Genomic DNA, 19,955 nt, shown 5'->3' with positions numbered 1-19,955 from the left:
AGAAAAAAAAGTGATCTGATGGTGTTGGTTATATTATGACAATCATCATTTGAACTTGATCACTGAACTCATTAAGATCCTTATTTCTGATGTAGATTTATGTTGTTGATTACAGCATAACTGTGAATCTGCATAAATATCCAGAATTTTAGAAATAATACAAAGGATTTCTTAAAAGTTGTTTTGAAAAAAAAAATCATTCTTTTAGGCACATACAGATGTCAAGATTCAGTCTATACATCTCAACAATGGTGACGAGCAGAATATTCAATTAGGAAAGGTAAATTACATAGACAATTCAGATCATAATTTATTCATACCGCAATGCATGATGGGAGCCATTAATGAGTTGTGATTGGTGGCAGCCACTGCAACATGCTTTATTATTGTCACCATTGTTGAGATTCACAGGCTGATTATTGATTTCTGTGTTTCTAAATGAATTTATTTGAAAGTCTTCTGATCAGAACAATGGTTATGAAATAGTTTTGGATTATAAGAAAAATACTGAAAATTATAATGTAGAATCACAGAGCTGCTGTAATTAACAAGTTAAGCCATCTCAATAAGTTTTGCTTTACGGATCACAACATGATGTCAAAACATAACCAACACCATCCGATCACATTTTTCTTTGTTCATCTTACTGTTATAAATCAATAACAGCAGACAAACAAAATCTAAAGTAAATATGTAATGGTCTAGAGCCCAACTAAAGCAAACACTGATCGCCATAACGGTGGCTTACAATTTGTGATTTTCTCCTTCAGTGATTCTGCTTGTTAACATCAGGTGTCTTCAATAATGCTCAATCATCACTCAATTAATCACTTAATTATCTCAATAACTTTAACACTCTTGAGTGTTCATTTAACACTCATATTTTAACACTTTACACTTTTGAGAGTGGACTCATATACACTCCCAGGAGTGTTAATTTAACACTGGAGTTTTTGCTGTGTACGAGAATAGACGGCCTTCACTGAAGAGCTATCTTCACAGGTAAGAAAAACAGTTTAATCATTATTATTCATTCGTGGCAAAGAAATAATTCACCCGAATATTCACCAATTCACAAAAAATAGGTCTTTAGCATTCACTAATTAATAGTATCAAACTGTTTTTGGCCACGTTGTAATTTGTTAAATCAAAATGAGAGAGGGAATTAGTTCAACGTGTCCACGATTTATTAAAACGAGGGAACAAATAAGTCGTCATAACAACTAATTATTTAGATCAGTGGACATAAGAACAAAGAGTGAGAGAGCCCCGGCCGCGCTCGGCGCACTCTCACCGCCTTCAAACAACTCGAGCGCTGTATTGCTCTCTCTCCCTCGCGCATATCAACACAATAGTAAAAGGTCGGAAGACCGATTGTGTTTTATAGATTAGTAGTTTGTTCATATAAAGGGTTAGCCTGGCAAGCCAGACCTACATCAAGATGTTAGGTCTGGAAACTCACCATAGACACGGCTCAATCTGAGGGGCGGGATAAACGGCTGTCTTTCACATTCCCTCTGCATGCAATAGAGCTCGGGATCGTTGCGTCACGCCGCAATGCATTGTGGGAATCACGGTACGGAAGTAGATTGTACTGTATAGTAGCGTATAGTAGGCAGTAGGTAACGTTGATCATTTGGTCATTAATTTAGGTTATTTTTTGGAAAATGGTTCAGTATTGCTGTATTGTGAACTGCTGTAATCGGTCTCATGATCGACAGGGCAAACGCCTCATAAATCATATTAGTTTTCCCCATTTGCGTCGAATGGCTTGGGTCGCCGCTGGTCGTCAGTATACTACCGGACGAAAACAGTGGATTATTGCATGTATGATAAATTACTCCTGAAGTGTAACAAACCCGCATAGACAAGCTTCGTAGCTCACAGAATCTGACAAGTGTGTGTGTGTGTGTGTGTGTGTGTGTGTGTGTGTGTGTGTGTGTGTGTGTGTGTCACTACTGATGCTTGGTTAACGGTGCGAACGATTGTTTTCTCCGCGTTTAATTTGTAGATCTGTAGATCTTGCACTCATCCATTTGTGAACTGCAAGTGAGCCTCCAGTAACAAGTTTCTACTTTTCTAAAAGTGTCTACTTTTAAACAAACAATTAAAAACGAAAGAAAACAGACAGCTCTCTGCACCACACACACACACACACACACACACTGCACACGGAGTATGAGAACGGCAGTAAGATCCACCTACAGTTCTTAGAAACTTATAATGTGTCACGCACATAGTATCTCTTTATTTCGTACAACAGCAGCACTCATCTTGTTTGTTTACAGCGATGCCGATGAAGCGGCCGTAAACCGGAAACGAATATGCCGACAACTGACAATAGCGGAAGTTCGTCGCGACGCTTGTGCACATAGCCTATTAGATCGTCAGACGGAGTCCTACAGCAGGCTTGCATTAATAGTGTATACAAGCTATGCCAAATAGGTTATAATCGTAATTAAACTAAACTATACCTTTTCCAACTCAATACAGCATATATTCTCTGACTCTATAGGCATTTTTATGGTCGAAATGAACACCATTACTGTGACTGTCTGTTTTATTATTATCATCTTCCCTGTTCTAGCTCTGATCGCAGGATTCGTGGCGTCAACCAGCAGCTCATTAGCATTTAAAGGAGAAGCACTAAAACAGTGCGTTTTTCACAGACCCAAAAAATGATGATTTAAAACGTGCTATAAATACAATTCTGTTGAGTATTTTGAGCTAAAACTTCACCTACACACTCTGGGGACATCAGAGAATTATTTAACATCTTGTGAAAAGGGGCATAATAGGTCCCCTTTAATGATTAGTTATCCAACGTTTTGATGGTAGCCTACTAGCTCCAGTAAAAGCATCATTGCCAAGTGTTTCTAAGCGTTTACCTCTTCCTCCAGTGAAAATGTTGTTGCAAACGTAGCCGCCGCGTGTCTGTCGCTGTTTGGCAGGTGCTTGTGTGGGCGCCGGCGGTGCCGTCCCATGGAAACTGCGTTGGAAAGCTTGTGCTGTAAGTGAGTGCGTTTTGGCCGCTGGTCGAGGAGCTCACCCGGCGACCAGATGTGACATACCTCACTCAGCATCCAGGATTTGCATGCTGCCTGAATCCGTTTGTGCTGAAGATAGTATACACCCATTTCAGGCAGGATCATGGTCCCCTTCAAGCCGGCACGCACGAGTATGTTAACTCGAGTACGCACAAAAGAAGTGGTACGCCGCTCTCTGCGCAATAATTGGTATTTATAAAAAGCAAACTTGACGGGAAAATGTGCGGTCCTTCACGCAAACTCTGACCCTCCAGTGACTCCTTCAGTGATTCAGCTTGTTAACATCAGGTGTCTTCAATAATGCTCAGTCATCACTCAATTAATCACTTAATTATCTCATTAACTTCAACACTCTTGAGTGTTCATTTAACACTCATATTTTAACACTTTACACTCTTGAGTCTGGACTCATATACACTCCCAGGAGTGTTAATTTAACACTGGAGTTTTTGCTGTGTACATAGATATAATGCTTTCACCGCTAAGTGAGGACAGCTGTCTCGGTCCAGCAATTAGCACAGCAAAAGCAAATAATTCGCAAATGGAAGGAATCGAAACTACTGTTGGAATTAAGTGTAATAAAATTCAAAGTGCAATTCTTTCCAGACGCGGCTGTTATTTAGAGTTTAAAGGCGTATACATAAAATACAGATTTATGTGAAGATAAAAATTCTAAATTATTACAGAATCGAAAATAGTCTTACCTTGACTTAAATGGTAAACTGAAACAACAGCAGAACAGGATATTTAAGAAAGACCACCAGTGTGCTCTGACCGTGTCACAGACTGCCTGCTTGTCCTGTTTGATCATCATAATGGTGATGAGATCATCAAAATGAAAGATCATCATAATGGTGACTTCACAATAAACATTCCATCTAAGGTGCTGTTTACACAACGCCATTTTTAACTAAAAACGTAAAACTTTGAAAACAAAGTTTTGAAAACGGGTTTTAAGAGTGCAAGTTTCCATGTAAACAACAAAACCGCGAACCTCTGAAGACAATGACATTGTGTACATGTGTATTTTGTGTTCAATCTATAGTGTTCCACGGCCATGTAATGGCCTGGTAGCAGAATACAGCATGTTTAGTCGTTTTCACAGAACCGTGAAAATGATAGTTTTGACAATGGTGTCATCTGTACACGGAAAACTAAAAGGAAAATCATCTCTGTTTTAAGCATATCGTTGTCATGTAAACATACCCTAAAGGCGGGTATACACTGTGCGATGTCTGGGCGATTTCAGCAAGGTACCTGAACGAATAGATCGCATGCAATGTAAAGCCAAAGCTCAGGATTTGCTGTATGTGCTCATACTATACGGTCCGAACGTCGAGCTGTGACTTCTCTGCTCAAAACTATACGTGTGAAATATGCGTGAATCACGCGATAAACCCTCGTGCCGGGTTGCACCTATAGACGATATCATGTATCCAGAGATATTGTCAAAACAAGCATCAGCTATCAGTATCAAGATTATTTTGCATTTCCAATTTATGTATTAAATTATTATTAGTATTATTGTATTATTATTATTAGGGAAGGCCTAGGCTACTTTTATTATTAAATTGATAGGCTATTATAATTAATTTGCCACGCAATAATTTCATAGCACATCACCGCAAAACCAACGCGCTGTGAGGATAATAAAATATTACATAGACGCTTACTCCTCCTCATTGAAAATAGTCTAAAACATTGATTACAATGAATTATAGGCATATAATTATTAACAGTCCGAACACTGCAATAATTCATCAATGAAAACTTCTGTTTTCGCGCAGGCGCAGTGAGGGGAAAACACTGAGTTTAGGCCGGGCAATCGGTTCGTACACAGCAAAATCCCCAGAGTTAAATTAACTCTGTTCAGAGAACATTTGGTCCCTCTCTACAGAGAGTTAAAATAACTCTGAATCAGAGTTAAAGTTAATGAGATACTTAAGTGATTAATTAAGTGATGATTGGGCATTAATGATGAACATCTGCTGTTAACAAGTTCTCAGCAGAGGAGGATTAAACAACTCCACAAACAGCATTACCAGCTTCACTTATTACTAACCAGACTGACTTTATTTCTGGCAGACGTCTACATAAGTTCGTATTAAGAATTAACAGAGGTTTAGATGTTGATGCTTTATTGAAAATGTATGATCACCGTTATAGTGATGAGTGTTTCCTTCAGTTGGGTAGTTTGACTCTTCTTGCAAGTTTATAGTTTTTGTGACAGCTTTTACCAAAACACGTAATTTGTTACAAAGAAAGCCAAAAAAAGATGATCAGGTGATATAGGTTATAACAGCAGATAGTAAAAAAAAATGCACTTATATCATCACTGTCCAAAAGTGGTCATTTGATGTTAATAGATTATATTCACTAACAATACTCTCTTGCCACAGATTGGACATTTTGAATTTTTAAGATACATTATGGAGGATTATTTTTTTTTTTAACAAAGACATCAATAATCAGCTTATGAATCTCAACAATGGTGACATGCTTCATGCTGCAATGCATGCTGGGAGCCACAATAGTATAAAACTCATGGCTCCCAGGATGCATTGCGGCATGAAACATGTCACCATTGTTGAGATTCATATGCTGATTCTTGATGTCTGTGTCTTAGAATTTTTTTTCCCCCTATTATGTATTTAAAAAATTCAAAATGTCCAATCTGTGGCAAGAGAGTATTGTTTGTGAATATAATCTATTAACATCAAATGACCACTTTTGGACAGTGATGACATAAGCGCATCATTCTACTTTTTGTTGTTGAAAACTAGATCACCTGAACATCTCTGCATCTGGCATTCTTTGCAACAAATTACGTATTTTGGTACAAGCTGTTACAAAAACCATAAACACTCAAAAAAATAAGCTAGAGTCAAACTGCCCAACTAAAGGAAACACTCATCACCATTATGGTGATCATACATTTTCAATAAATCGTCAACATCTAAACCTCAATTCTCAATACGAACTTCTGTAGACGTCTGACAGAAATAAAGTCAGTCTGGTTAGTAATAGTGAAGCTGGTAATGCTGTTTATGGAGTTGTTTAATCCTCCTCTGCTGAGAACTTGTTAACAGCAGGTGTTCATCATTAATGCCCAATCATCACTTAATTAATCACTTAAGTATCTCATTAACTTTTACTCTGTTTCAGAGTTATTTTAACTCTCTGTAGAGAGGGACCAAATGTTCTCTGAACAGAGTTAATTTTACTCTGGGGATTTTGCTGTGTAGCTCTGCTTCAACTGCGCTATATAGTCTCGAGGAATGACCAAAATTTCTAACATGACAGAAATTCATCCGACCATCCGATTGCCGGTCGGGAGAGGTTAATCGCCTCTCGTTTCCCCATGTACACTGCACGAACACTGCATGACAAATGACGCACGACAAAGCTGACAATCGGCTGACCCGAAAGAGTCGCACGAGTCAGAATGCGGCTCAAAATCGGACGAAAATCGCACAGTTTATGCCCGCCTTAAGACTGTGGCTGAAGTCAGTTTTGATTCTTGTGTTTCTCTTTCCTTCAATGATTCTGTTTTTTAACAGCAGGTGTTCATCACCAATGCTCAATCATCACATAATTAATCACCTAATTAATAATTTAATTAACTGCAATATTGCTTCAGTGTTAGTTTCTAACCGTCATGACTCATGAGACAGAGCAGTTTTCATTTAGCTAATATCAGGGATTTTGCTGTGTAGTTATTTCCTCTCTTATTTTATATGCAGTGACTGTTATTATCTCGGCATTCCTAATGGCTTTGACTATGAGCGTCTGCTGAAATCTGCACGAGTGTGTGATATGAACGGGAGGAAACACATCTGCTTCAGAGACAAGGTTCCTGCTAATTCACCTTTAATTAATGAGCATTAATCTTGCGTCTTGTATAAAAAATATTGACTTGAATGCAAATACATTTTTCTGTTGTTGTAATTTTGACTATACCTTTCACTATGATATAATACACACATGTGTTCTTGTCTGTTCATCTTTGTTTCTCTCTCAGGTGGCAGAGAACATTTATGGCATGTTTCACACACGATACACTCTTCACCGTCAGGCCCTTCAGCACAAAATTGGCTACATCATCGATGTCAAGTAATTGTGTGTGTGTGTGTGTGTGTGTGTGTGTGTGTGTGTGTGTGTGTGTGTGTGTGTGTGTGTGTGTGTGTGTGTGTGTGTGTGTGTGTGTGTGTGTGTGTGGAAAAGGCATATTTATTTGTTGAATTTTTCTGCTTGCATTGTGATATTTCCCCAGATTACTCTTGTTCACAGATGTATGTTTATTTCTTTTGGTACATTAGGATCAGGGATGCGTTTGTACAAGCGAATGGCCCGCTGAAGATCTCAAATGCCATTAATAACATGCTGGAGTATACAGAACTCACAGGTCAGATAAGGCATCAATTGAAATAGAGAGAAATGTTTCTTCTCTAAATGTTGCAATGAAAGAACCTCTATTTTTCAGTCAGACAGACCAGTTATGTCAAACATGTAATTGATCAATCTGAAGCAGTTGCCAACCATGTAATAGGAAAACAGCTAAATTGAGGTTTTGATATGAGTCTGAACTGTATTGGTTGATATTACACAGCAAAATCCCCAGTGTTAAATTAACACTCCTCAGTGTTATGTGTCCACTCTACAGGGTGTTAAAAATTAACACTGAAGCAGTGTTGAAGTTAATGAGATAATTAAGTTAACACTGAATCAGTGTTGAAGTTAATGAGATAATTAAGTGATTAATTAAGTGATGATTGGCTATTAGTGGTGACACCTGATGTTAATAAGCAGAATCATTGAAGGAAAGAGAAAAAAACAATAACAGAAAAAAGAGAAACTACTGACTTCGAGTCATTACACATTGTTGCACTTATTATTACCAGTTTGACTTTATTTCTGTCATACATCGACAAAAGTTTTTGAGATTCAACAGAAGTTTAGACGGTAATATTTTATGGAAATTTTATTTTCAAGTTACCATTATGGTGGTCAGTGTTTTTTTTTTAGTTGGGCTCTTGACACTTTTCATTTTTAATATTAGTTTTTCTCTAAAGCACATTTTTTACTGCAGGAGAAAACATGACCTGCTCACAATATGTTTTGATGATACTGAAAATATCATCATGTAGTGACCTGATTCACTGATGCCATTCAGAGTCTAAATCTTTGACTATATGCTTGATGTCTACAGTTTGAGATCCAACAGCAATATGAAACATTTTGAAAATACTTTGTGCAAAGAAGTTATTGTGTTTAAACACACAGACATCAAGAATCAGCATATGAATCTCAACAATGGTGACAATAAACAAACTAGTGACAAACAGATCAACTCTGAACATCACAAAACAACTACTAAAGTCAGAACAAAACAATAGCAAAATAAAAGTAAACAGAAAAAACAATGAAAATTACAGGACAATTCAGCTGCATAATTTATTCATGTTGCAATGCATGATGTCAGCCATTGATGCATTCTGATTGGTGGCTCCCATCATGCACTGCAACATTAAGCATTTGTTTGATTGTCGAGATTCATTGTTGAGATTCATATGTAGATTCTTGATGTCTGTGTGTGATTTTAAATCCTTCAGATCGTTAAAACATTGCTGGAAGTAACTATTGTAGTGTAAAATTAATAATCAGCTTATAATGATGGGTGACATCATTGAATCAGGCGACTAGTAATTTCATTATCAAAACAACCAGGGCTGCATTTCTAAAAGCATCTTAAAGCCTAACTTGATTTCAGACCAACTGCAACAAATGGTCTGTACGATCAAATTAGGCTTGCAATGCTTTCAGGAAACACACCCCAAAGTCATAGTTTATCTTGCCACAACACATGTGCTTTATAAACACAGAGTTGGAACAGCCAGATAAATATTAATATTAAAAAGTAAAGGGTCAAGAGCCCAACTAAAGCAAACACTGGTCACCATAATGGTGACATGAAACGAAACATTCCATAAAACATTACCATCTAAACTTCTGTTAAATCTAAATAAGACCGTGTGTAGATGTATGACAGAAATAAAGTCAAACTGGTAAAATAATAAGTGCAATAATGGCTTGAAGTCAGTAGTTCTTGTGTTTCTCTTTTTTCTGTTCTTGTTTCTCTTTCCTTCAGTGAGTCTGCTTGTTATCATTAGGTGTCACCACTAATGGCCAATCATCACTTAATTAATCACTTAATTATCTCATTAACTTCAACACTGTTTCAGTGTTAATTTTATATATATATTAAGGCTGGGCGATTTAAATCGCGATATTGTTATGCGCATCTCAACAGTAAAGCCAGTTCCTTGATTAGTAGTAAATCGCCATCACCTGCTTTCAGATGGAGCGGCATTTACTACAAAGAGCCGTAGTTAACTGACAAGCTGAGCCATATCGCATTAATATCACGGACGTATCGCCAGCAATAATTAATGCGATATGGCTCAGCTTGTCAGTTAACTACGGCTCTTTGTACACAGCAAAAACTCCAGTGTTAAATTAACACTCCTGGGAGTGTATGAGTCCACACTCAAGAGTGTTGAAGTTAATGAGATAATTAAGTGATTCATTTAGTGGTGATTGAGCATTATTGAAGACTCCTGATGTTAACAAGCAGAACAGAATCACTGAAAGAGAAAATCACAAATTGTAAGTTACCATTATGACGATCAATGGTTGCTTTAGTTGGACTCTTGACCCATATATTATTAACTTTAGATTTTGTTTGGCTGTTGTTTCTGAATTATATTCACCAGTTGAAGAAAGCAAAAAGTGATCTGATGGTGTTGGTTATATTATGACAATCATCATTTGAACTTGATCACTGAACTCATTAAAATCCTTCTTTCTGACTTCGATTTATGTTGTTGGTTAGTGAATCTCAGGGCTGCCAACTCTCACGCATTCAGCGTGAGACTCACGCAATTGACCAAATTCTCACGCTCTCACGCCACACCCCCATATTCTCACGCAGACTCGTGCAGCAGTGAGGGGGGGAAAAATCGCGCCGCATGATCTCGCAAACCAACGCGCAGAGAGACCAGACATACAGTGTAGTGAGTTTTTTGCACACTATTTATTCCTGTAAACTGTGTAGTCAGCCGTTCTCCATCCCATCTGCATCGTGTGAATTGTGAACGCAGGCAGGTCAGTGAATTACAGGACGCTCCGTGTCTCCGTCCAGTTTAGGCTAGTAACTTATACCTTATGCTGTTATATAGCCTAGTTATATAGAATTAAGTTAGCATTAGCAGAGTTGTTTGTTTTGCATCACTGAGCAGTTATTTTAAATAACTTTATCATAAAAACAGTACAAAAGCATTTCAAATACAAATATCTGGACATGCCTGCCCTACACTGTAAAAAATGTTACTGCTATTTACTTAAAAAATTATGGTAACAATATTACACATAATATTTTTGAGTAGTTAAAGCTTGATTTCATTCATGGAATCTACCTGAATAAATCATGTAAAATGCCCTAATTTATTTAGTCTATGACATAATGAATTAAAAAAATTTTGTGAAACGTGCTTTTTTATTTGAAGTATTTTTTATTCTCAAAATTGTGTGAAGTCAAGTGAATGGATATGACATGGTTATATTTAACTTTGAGATGTATTGTTTTATAAAAAAGACTATATGCTGCTATGACAGTACAGATTCAAACATGTTACTGCACTATCTTTAGCAGAGTTATTGCGACATGTATTAACAATATGCTTCAGAATAAAAAATTAATTAAAAAAATGCAGTTATTCCACATAATAACATAAATGAGCTAATTCTCTTAAAATAACTAGGTACACAGCAAAATCCCCAGTGTTAAATTAACACTCCTCAGTGTTTATATGTGTCCACACTACAGGGTGTTAAAAATTAACACTGAAGCAGTGTTGAAGTTAATGAGATAATTAAGTTAACACTAAAGCAGTGTTGAAGTTAATGAGTTAATTAAGTTAACACTGAAGCAGTGGTGAAGTTAATGAGTTAATTAAGTGATTCATTAAGTGATGATTGGCCATTAGTAGTGACACATGATGATAACAAGCAGACTCACTGAAGGAAAGAGAAACAAGAACAGAAAAAAGAGAAACACAAGAACTACTGACTTCGAGCCATTATTGCACTTATTATTTTACCAGTTTGACTTTATTTCTGTCATACATCTACACACGGTCTTATTTAGATTTAACAGAAGTTTAGATGGTAATGTTTTATGGAATGTTTCGTTTCATGTCACCATTATGGTGGTCAGTAGTTGCTTTAGTTGGGCTCTTGACCCTTTACTTTTTAACATTAGTATTTCTCTGGGTGCTCCAACTCTATATTTATAGAGCATATGTGTTGTGGCAAGAGAAACTATGATTTGGGCTGTGTTTCCTGAAAACATCGCAAGCATAATTTGATCGTACAGACCATTTGTTGCAGTTGGTCTGAGATCAAGTTAAGTTTAAGATGCTTTTGGAAATGCAGCCCTGGTTATGTTTCAATGATGAAATTACCAGTGACCTGATTCAATGATGTCACCCAGCATTATAACCTGATTATCTAATTGTTTTATAAATTTTTTACTAAAGTAGTTACTCCCACCAATGTTTTAAAATCTGAAGGATTTAAAATCACACACAGACATCAAGAATCTACATATGAATCTCAACAATGGTGACAATCAAACAAATGCTTAATGTTGCAGTGCATGATGGGAGCCACCAATCAGAACGCATCAATGGCTGACATCATGCATTGCAGCATGAATAAATTATGCAGCTGAATTGTCCTGTAATTTTCATTGTTTGTTTCTGTTTGCTTTTATTTTGCTATTGTTTTGTTCTGACTTAAGTAGCTTGTTTTGTGATGTTCAGAGTTGATCTGTTTGTCACTAGTTTGTTTATTGTCACCATTGTTGAGATTCATATGCTGATTCTTGATGTCTGTGTGTTTGAACACAATAAGTTCTTTGCTCAAAGTATTTTCAAAATTTTTGATATTGCTGTTGGATCTCAAACTGTAGAATCTCAGAGCTACAATCACCAATACTAAAACGGGACATCAAGAATATAGTCAAAAATTTAGACTCTGAATGACATCAGTGAATCAGGACACTACATGATAATATTTTCATTATCATCAAAACATATTGTGAGCAGGTCATGTTTTCTCTTGTAGTAACAAATGTGCTTTATAAACACAGAGTTATAGCAACCAGAGAAAAACTAATATTAAAAATGAAAAGTGTCAAGAGCCCAACTAAAGAAAACACTGACCACCAAAATGGTAACTTGAAAAGAAAAATTCCATAAAACATTACCGTCTAAACTTCTGTTGAATCTCAAGAACTTTTGTCGATGTATGACAGAAATAAAGTCAAACTGGTAATAATAAGTGCAACAATGTGTAATGACTCGAAGTCAGTAGTTCTTGTGTTTCTCTTTCCTTCAGTGAGTCTGCTTATTAACATCAGGTGTCACCACTAATGGCCAATCATCACTTAATTAATCACTTAATTATCTCATTAACTTCACCACTGCTTCAGTGTTAACTTAATTAACTCATTAACTTCAACACTGCTTCAGTGTTAATTTTTAACACCCTGTAGTGTGGACACATATAAACACTGAGGAGTGTTAATTTAACACTGGGGATTTTGCTGTGTAGCCCCTTTTCCTTAATTTTGAGGTTTATCAGTTCCTCAATTCAAGCTTTAAAATTGTGTATGTTTCCTTAAAAAAAAAAGTAAAATGCATAGTTATTAGTGAAATGTTCTCAATATTTTCAATAAAACACTGAACCACAATTTTCTTAACAAAATCTACATAATATTTTTAATGATCACCTTAATTTTTGTAATGAAAATGACAAGACTCATGATTAATTTTTTTACAGTGTAGCCTATAGTTAATGTTAATTATTGTTTTCTAAGAACAGAATGTCAAGTCAACGACATCCCGTATTAAAATGATTTTATTTATATCAATCACAACTCATCAATCATGTCAAGATATTTGACTGGTGGTGTCAGTATAGATAAATTTGATTTTTTTTGCTATAGGATGTTATCTAAAGTGTCAGGGACAGGCAAGAAAAGAACGCTTGTAGTTTATCAGCCCTCCAAGAAGTCCTGTGACCCTGAGAAGCAGCAGGAAAAGACACAGAAGGAACATGAAAGTCTATCTGAGACTTTAGAGCAGGAGACAGATGAGCCCTCAGATAAAGAAGAGAGACCAACAGGCCAAAAGATTAAAGCCCAGAGCGGAGCTGCGTCCTATCGATGCTCCTTTAAAAATTAATGGTCAGAAAAATGGCCATTCATAACAAAGGGGACACTAAGTACACATTATTGGTGCTCTGTATGTAGGATAGAAAATGCTTACAATAGAGCACAAGTTAATCTGTGAACATGTTATCACATGTTAATCCTATTTTTGTAAAATGTTTGTGAAAATGAAATGTAATGTAAATCTCCCAAGAAATTCTGTACAGATACCAAATACTTTGACAATCAATATATACTTAATACACTAATGCAAGGATTTTGTGTTTGTATTTTTTCCACACCAAGCCAGGCCCCTACATAAGCCCCTCCCACTTTACCCAAGCCCCGCCCCCCAAAATCTCACTCTAAGCTGAACTCAAAAGTTGGCAGCCCTGGAATCTGCATAAATGGCCAGAATTTTTAATATAATATAAAGGATTTCTTAAAAGTTGTTTAAAAAAAAATCATTGGTTTAGGCACACACAGACTTCAAGATTCAGTCTATGCATCTCAACAATGGTGACGAGCAGAATATTCAATTAGGAAAAGTAAATTACATAGACAATTCAGATCATAATTTATTCATACCGCAATGCATGATGGGAGCCATTAATGAGTTGTGATTGGTGGCAGCCACTGCAACATGCTTTATTATTGTCACCATTGTTGAGATTCACAGGCTGATTATTGATGTCTGTGTTTTAAATGAATTTATCTGAATGTCTTTTGATCAGAACAATGTTTATTAAAAATTTTGAATTATAAGTGAAGTACTGATAATCATAGGCTGCAGAATCACAAAACTGTTGCTAATAAGTTTAACCAAACTATCTCAATAAATTTCCTTTTTCAGATTACAGCATGATTATATCCAAACATAGCCAATGCTATAAGATAACATTTTACTTTGTTCATTTAACTGTTATAAATCAATACCAGCAGACAAGCAACAGTAAATTTTAAAGTAAACATATAAAGGTCAAGAGCCCAACTAAAGCAAACACCCATCACCATAATGGTAACTTACTATTTGTGATTTTCTCCTTCAGTGATTCTGCTTGTTAACATCAGTTGTCTTCAATAATGCTCAATCATCACTAAATTAATCACTTAATTATCTCCTCAGCCCTAAATGCCGCTTCATCTGAAAGCAGGTGATGGCGATTTACTACTAATCAAGGAACCGGCTTTACTGACGAGATGCGCATAACAATATCGCGATTTAAATCGCCCAGCCCTAGTGTGGACACATGTACACTGAGGAGTGTTAATTTAACACTGGGGATTTTGCTGTGTACAGTATATATATAAATTACATACACAAATGATTTTTATGATAATAAAGTCATGTTGATTTCATGAAGTCATGAAAGAAACTGTATTTCTATTCCAATTTTTTTTAAAAGTAAACATTTAAATGCTGAATTCCATAATTTGACGGATTTTTTTTTCAAACACATTAAATATTGAAGAATGGTAAAAAAAAAAAAATAATTAATGTGTAATATGGTGCACATAATTATACAAATGATCCTCTCTTGAGTTAATTTTAAATCTAAATAACTTGTTTATGGACACTGAATGTTTTTTCTGAGGTAAATGCCACATCACATGACAAGCTTTTTACTGAATTATTTCCACATTTTAAACACTGATTGAGCAATTACATAAGACAAATGTTACACATTTCTGTAAATTGTTCTGTATCTTATAACATTCCTTCTAAATTCATGTTTATTTCACATTTATTGTTTGAATTTCATAATAAAATGGACAGAATTTGAAATTTGATCCTTTGTTTCAAATCAAAAGTAATTGATCATTTTCTTTCACTCTCTTCTCCACAGATCACATCTTAGATCAGATCATGGACCATGAGGACAATAACCCTGACTCTGATCTGATTAAAGCCCAAGACATTCTAAAGGACGTTATGAACAGACGCCTGCCAAAGTTTGTCAGAGAGGCCCGACTGAAGAAAAAAGAAAGCCAGGTTTATAGCAGATTTACTTTGTGTTAAAGTTAGCGTGTACACAGCAAAATCCCCAGTGTTAAATTAACACTCCTCGGTGTACATATAGGTCCAACTATAGAGTGTTAAAAATTAACACTGAAGCAGTGTTGAAGTTAATGAGATAATAAAGTGATTAATTAAGTGATGATTGGCCATTAGTGGTGAGTGACACCTGATGTTAATAAGAATCATTGACGGAAAGAGAAACAAGAACAGAAAAAAGAGAAACACAAGAACTACTGACTTCAAGCCATTACACACTATTGCACTTAATATTACCAGTTTGGCTTTATTTCTGTCATACATCTACACACGTTCCTATTTAGATTTAACAGAAGTTTAGATGGTAATGTTTTATGGAATGTTTCGTTTCATGTCACCATTATGGTGATCAGTGGTTGCTTTAGTTGGGCTCGTGACCCTTTCCTTTTTAACATTAGTTTTTCTCTGGCTGCTCCAACTCTGTGTGTATAAAGCACATTTGTTGTGGCAATAGATACTATGACCTGGGCTGTGTTTCCCGAAAGCAATCGCAAGCCTAATTTGATTGTACAGACCATTTATTGCAATTGTTCTACGATCAAGTTTGGCTTAAAATACTTTTGGGAAACAAAGCTTAGGTCATGATGATAATGTTTACCTGATGAAATTACAATCCTATACTGTCCTGATTCACTGAATCAGCATTATAACATAAAATTCAAATGATTTCTTCATATAAAATATAATAGTTAATTTCAGCAGTGCTTAAAACAATTTGACATTTTTTAAATCACACACAGACATCAATAATCTACATATGAATCTCAACAATGGTGACAATCACAAAAATGTTTCATGTTGCAGTGCATGATGGGAGCCACCAATCAAAATGCATCCCTGGCTGACATCATACATTGGAGCATGAATAAATTATGCAGCTGAATTGTCCTTTGATTTTCATTGTTTTTTCCTGTTTGTTTTTATTTTGCTATTGTTTTATTATGACTTTAGTTTTGTGATGTTCATAGATTATCTGTTTGTCACTAGTTTGTTCATTGTCACCATTGTTGAGATTCATATGCTGATTCTTTATGTCTCTGTGTTTAAACAGAATTGTGTTTTTGGCCAAAAGATTTTTCAAAATTGTTCACATTGCTGTTGAATCTCAAACTGTAAAATCTCAGGGCTACAAATTACCGAAAATAAAATGTAACAAGTCATAGATTTTGACTCTGAACATCATCAGTGAATAAGGTCATAACATGATGATAATGTCAAGCAGGTTTTCTCTTGGCGTACCAAAAGTGCTCTATAAACCCAATGTTGGAACTGTCAGAGAAAAACTAACAATAAAAATTAAAAGGGTCAAGAGCCCAACTAAAGCAAACACTGACCACCATAATGGTAACTAAAATGAAAACGAAATGAAACATTTCATAAAACATTACCGTGTAAACTTCGGCTGAATCTCAATAACTTTTGTAGATGTATGACAGAAATAAAGGCTCAAACTGGTAATAATAAGTGCAATAATGTGTAAAGGCTCCAAGTCAGTTGTAGCTCTTGTGTTTCTCTTTCCTTCAATGATTCTGCTTATTAACATTAGGTGTCACCTCTAGTGGCCAATCATCACGTAATTAATCACTTAATTATCTCATTAACTTCAACACTGCTTCAGTGTTCATTTTTAACACTCTGTAGTTGGACCTATATGTACACCGAGGAGTGTTAATTTAACACTGGGGATTTTGCTGTGTATATTAGCACACATGTATCATATTTACAATAATCTGCTTGGCAGAGATGTTACTGAAGCTACAAGAAAGTTCTTATTTTGATGAAAAGTTCTAAATTTCTTAACAAACAAAGTTTTTTTTATTATTATTATTTTTTAAATATGTGGATGTGTAAATGTTTTCTATTGTATATGATGATGTATCTTTTTATGTTTTGTTCACTCTGAAGATTTTAAGAATGCCATTCAAATCTTCCGTCATTATTATTTTCGATAGTGTAATATTTGAAATATTTAAATATTTTATATTTTAAAAACCTTTAGGAAGAACTGAAGGGTCTATGGAAGACTAGGGTCGGGGAATTCAATGAGTCTTATAGCCAAAACCTGAAGTTTGAGGACTTTAACATTTATGTATGTACAAAGAGTAAGAAATAACAAATTGTTCTATTTTCTAGATCTTCATTTTTTCAGTTTAACTTGATTTTCTATCTGAAATCTCCTCTCATTCAGGTTCTTGAGATGGGTTTTGGTGCAGTGGGTAATGAGCCCATTGATAATGTTTATTTCTACAGCAAGAATGACCTGAAGACAGCCTTCAAGATGGAGAAGTACCAGGTGTGAAATCTCACTTATCTCAAATACTTACAGTGCCATCATGATTATGTGATTTAATCTGATCTCCTAAATGTCATGATTTCTTACACATGAGAACATCTGAGTTGCAAAACTGAGTTACAACTAACAATTATTCAGAGAAAATGTATTAGTGCTACCTATATTGAAATAAAGAGACAGGATTTTCAGATTGTTCTATTTAATTTTTAATGTATCCAAATTCATCGATGATGAATTGAGTAAACAGGCTGAGTTTGTCTTCTCTCGTCCCTGCAGGTGTCTAGTCTCAAGCCACGGAAGTTTCATGAATGGCTTGTTAGGGTTTACTATGATCCAAACAGTGCTCCGGGGCATCAGAAGAATCAGGACCATCAGAAGATTGTACAGATGGCCAATAAATGCTTTCATGAATGGTGCAAGGAAGAAATAAGAGAGCTTATTATTTCCCCTGATGATTCAGGTAACTCCAGTTGTGTTTATAGCAGCCCTGTGATTCTACTGCATAAAATCCAGCATTTTCAAAATAATTGGAAGGTTTTGTATAAGTTGTTATGATCAAAGATCTCTTTCGCTTAAACCAGCTGTAGGCAAGTTCGGTTCTAGAGAGCCGCTGTCCTGCAGAGTTTAGCTCCAACCCTGAAAAAAAAAAAAACTTACCTGCCTGTAGCCTTTAGCACGGTGTCAGAAGCAGAGGTGGAGAATCCAGGGGTCAGAAAGTAAAAGTCCTGCCATATATTTATTCCACCCATGAACTTACACAGCAAAAACTCCAGTGTTAAATGAACTCTCCTGGGAGTTTATTTGGCTCCAGACTCAAGAGTGTTAAAGTTAATGAGATAATTAAGTGATTGATTGAGTGATTATTGAGTATTATTGAAGACACCTGATGTTAACAAGCAGAATCACCAAAGGAGAAAATCTCTTTTTTAAGTTGCCATTATGGTGAACAGTGTATGCTTTAGTTGGTCTCTTGACCCTTAAACTAATAACTTTAGATGTTGTTTGGCTGTTGTATCTGAGTTACAACTCTCAGATGAACAAAGAGAAACGTTGATCAGGTGGTGTTGGTTATGTTTTGACATAATCATAATTTGACCAGAGTCACAAAACTCATTTAAAGAGCTAAGTTTACCTTGTTGATTATAGCTGCCTGTGATTCTAATATTATGCCATGTTAATCATTTTCAATGTAATCAGAAAGATTTCTTGAAAGTTGTTCTGATCAAAAGACTTAAAGGGGTCATATAATGCCATTTTTGTACAAGCTAATATGATTCTTTAGGGTCTAAATTAAAAGTTTGTAATATACTTTAATTAAAAATTCTCATTAGTATTGTAAGAAAACACTCATTTTACCTGGTCAAAAACAGCTCTGTTTTCAGCACGCCGTTTCAGTGCATGTGTCTTTAAATGATAATGAGCTTTGCTCACCCCGCCCCTCTGTTCTGTGCGCACACCATTTCTAACACAATAACCACGTCTTATTCATTATAAACGTGTGATTATGAATTATATTGAGAACGTCGTACATAGAAAACATGCCGTAATGTACCCTGAGTGTAAACCTTAGACGCATTCATTGTGAAGCCTGCAGCAAGGTTTGCAAATTTTGCAAAGATTAATATAAATACTAATATAAAGGTTAATAAAACATTACACTCACATCTTCTGGAGGTTCAGCAGTAACACGTTGGTACCGATCCGTTTTTTCTCGTTTGTAAAGCTGTCTGGTGTGAAATGATTCGCGTAAACATGAAAGCATGGACGATCGTGGGGAATCCCCGTGAGGGAATCCCCGCGTCAATCCTTTGGGCATATCGCTTCAAAAACTAAACTCAGCCACTGCATCTATAACGGCTCAGATTTAGGAACATCCAAATGACTGCTGTGTTCCTTATTACATCTAAGAACAGAACACCACAATCGCTTAGACGCCATTCTACTCCAGCATATCAACAATGGCGGACTACTATGACGACGGCTGTCACAGCTTGCTCAGGGCGGGTCTTGTGTTGAAGCACGGCTGTCAATCACAATCGCGGGAGGGGCGTACAATCTTATGACGTCACAATATCGAACGGCTTGATTTCATAGATGGTCAAACATATAAGGAGATTAAAACAAAACCACTGGATGGATTTTAATCATGATAGGATGGTTGTGTACAGGCACTGCCAACAGACATTTCAGTGCAATCAACTTGTAAAAGTGCATGTACCATTATATGACCCCTTTAAAAAAAAATATATTAGTTGGACACACTGACACCAAGAATCAGCCTGTGAT

At 35.9% G+C, this 19,955-nt stretch overlaps 1 protein-coding gene across 2 annotated transcripts in view; it reads left to right on the top strand.

Moving 5' to 3' along the window:
• LOC308687460 (uncharacterized protein) overlaps positions 1-19,955 on the top strand; it is a 63,196-nt gene that overhangs the window by 9,495 nt on the left and 33,746 nt on the right. For both annotated transcript variants that reach the window (XM_081360026.1, XM_081360025.1), the window contains exons 8-14: positions 6,791-6,899; positions 7,069-7,160; positions 7,367-7,452; positions 15,168-15,313; positions 17,376-17,465; positions 17,565-17,669; positions 17,946-18,129. In XM_081360026.1, coding sequence (XP_081216152.1) covers positions 6,791-6,899; positions 7,069-7,160; positions 7,367-7,452; positions 15,168-15,313; positions 17,376-17,465; positions 17,565-17,669; positions 17,946-18,129 — 812 coding nt within the window. The remainder of the gene's footprint in view (positions 1-6,790; positions 6,900-7,068; positions 7,161-7,366; positions 7,453-15,167; positions 15,314-17,375; positions 17,466-17,564; positions 17,670-17,945; positions 18,130-19,955) is intronic.

Source organism: Scardinius erythrophthalmus (assembly GCF_964197995.2).
Source record: "Scardinius erythrophthalmus genome assembly, chromosome: 3".
In the NCBI taxonomy this organism is placed as follows: domain Eukaryota; kingdom Metazoa; phylum Chordata; class Actinopteri; order Cypriniformes; family Leuciscidae; genus Scardinius; species Scardinius erythrophthalmus.
This window is presented reverse-complemented; position numbering and strand designations above follow the sequence as displayed.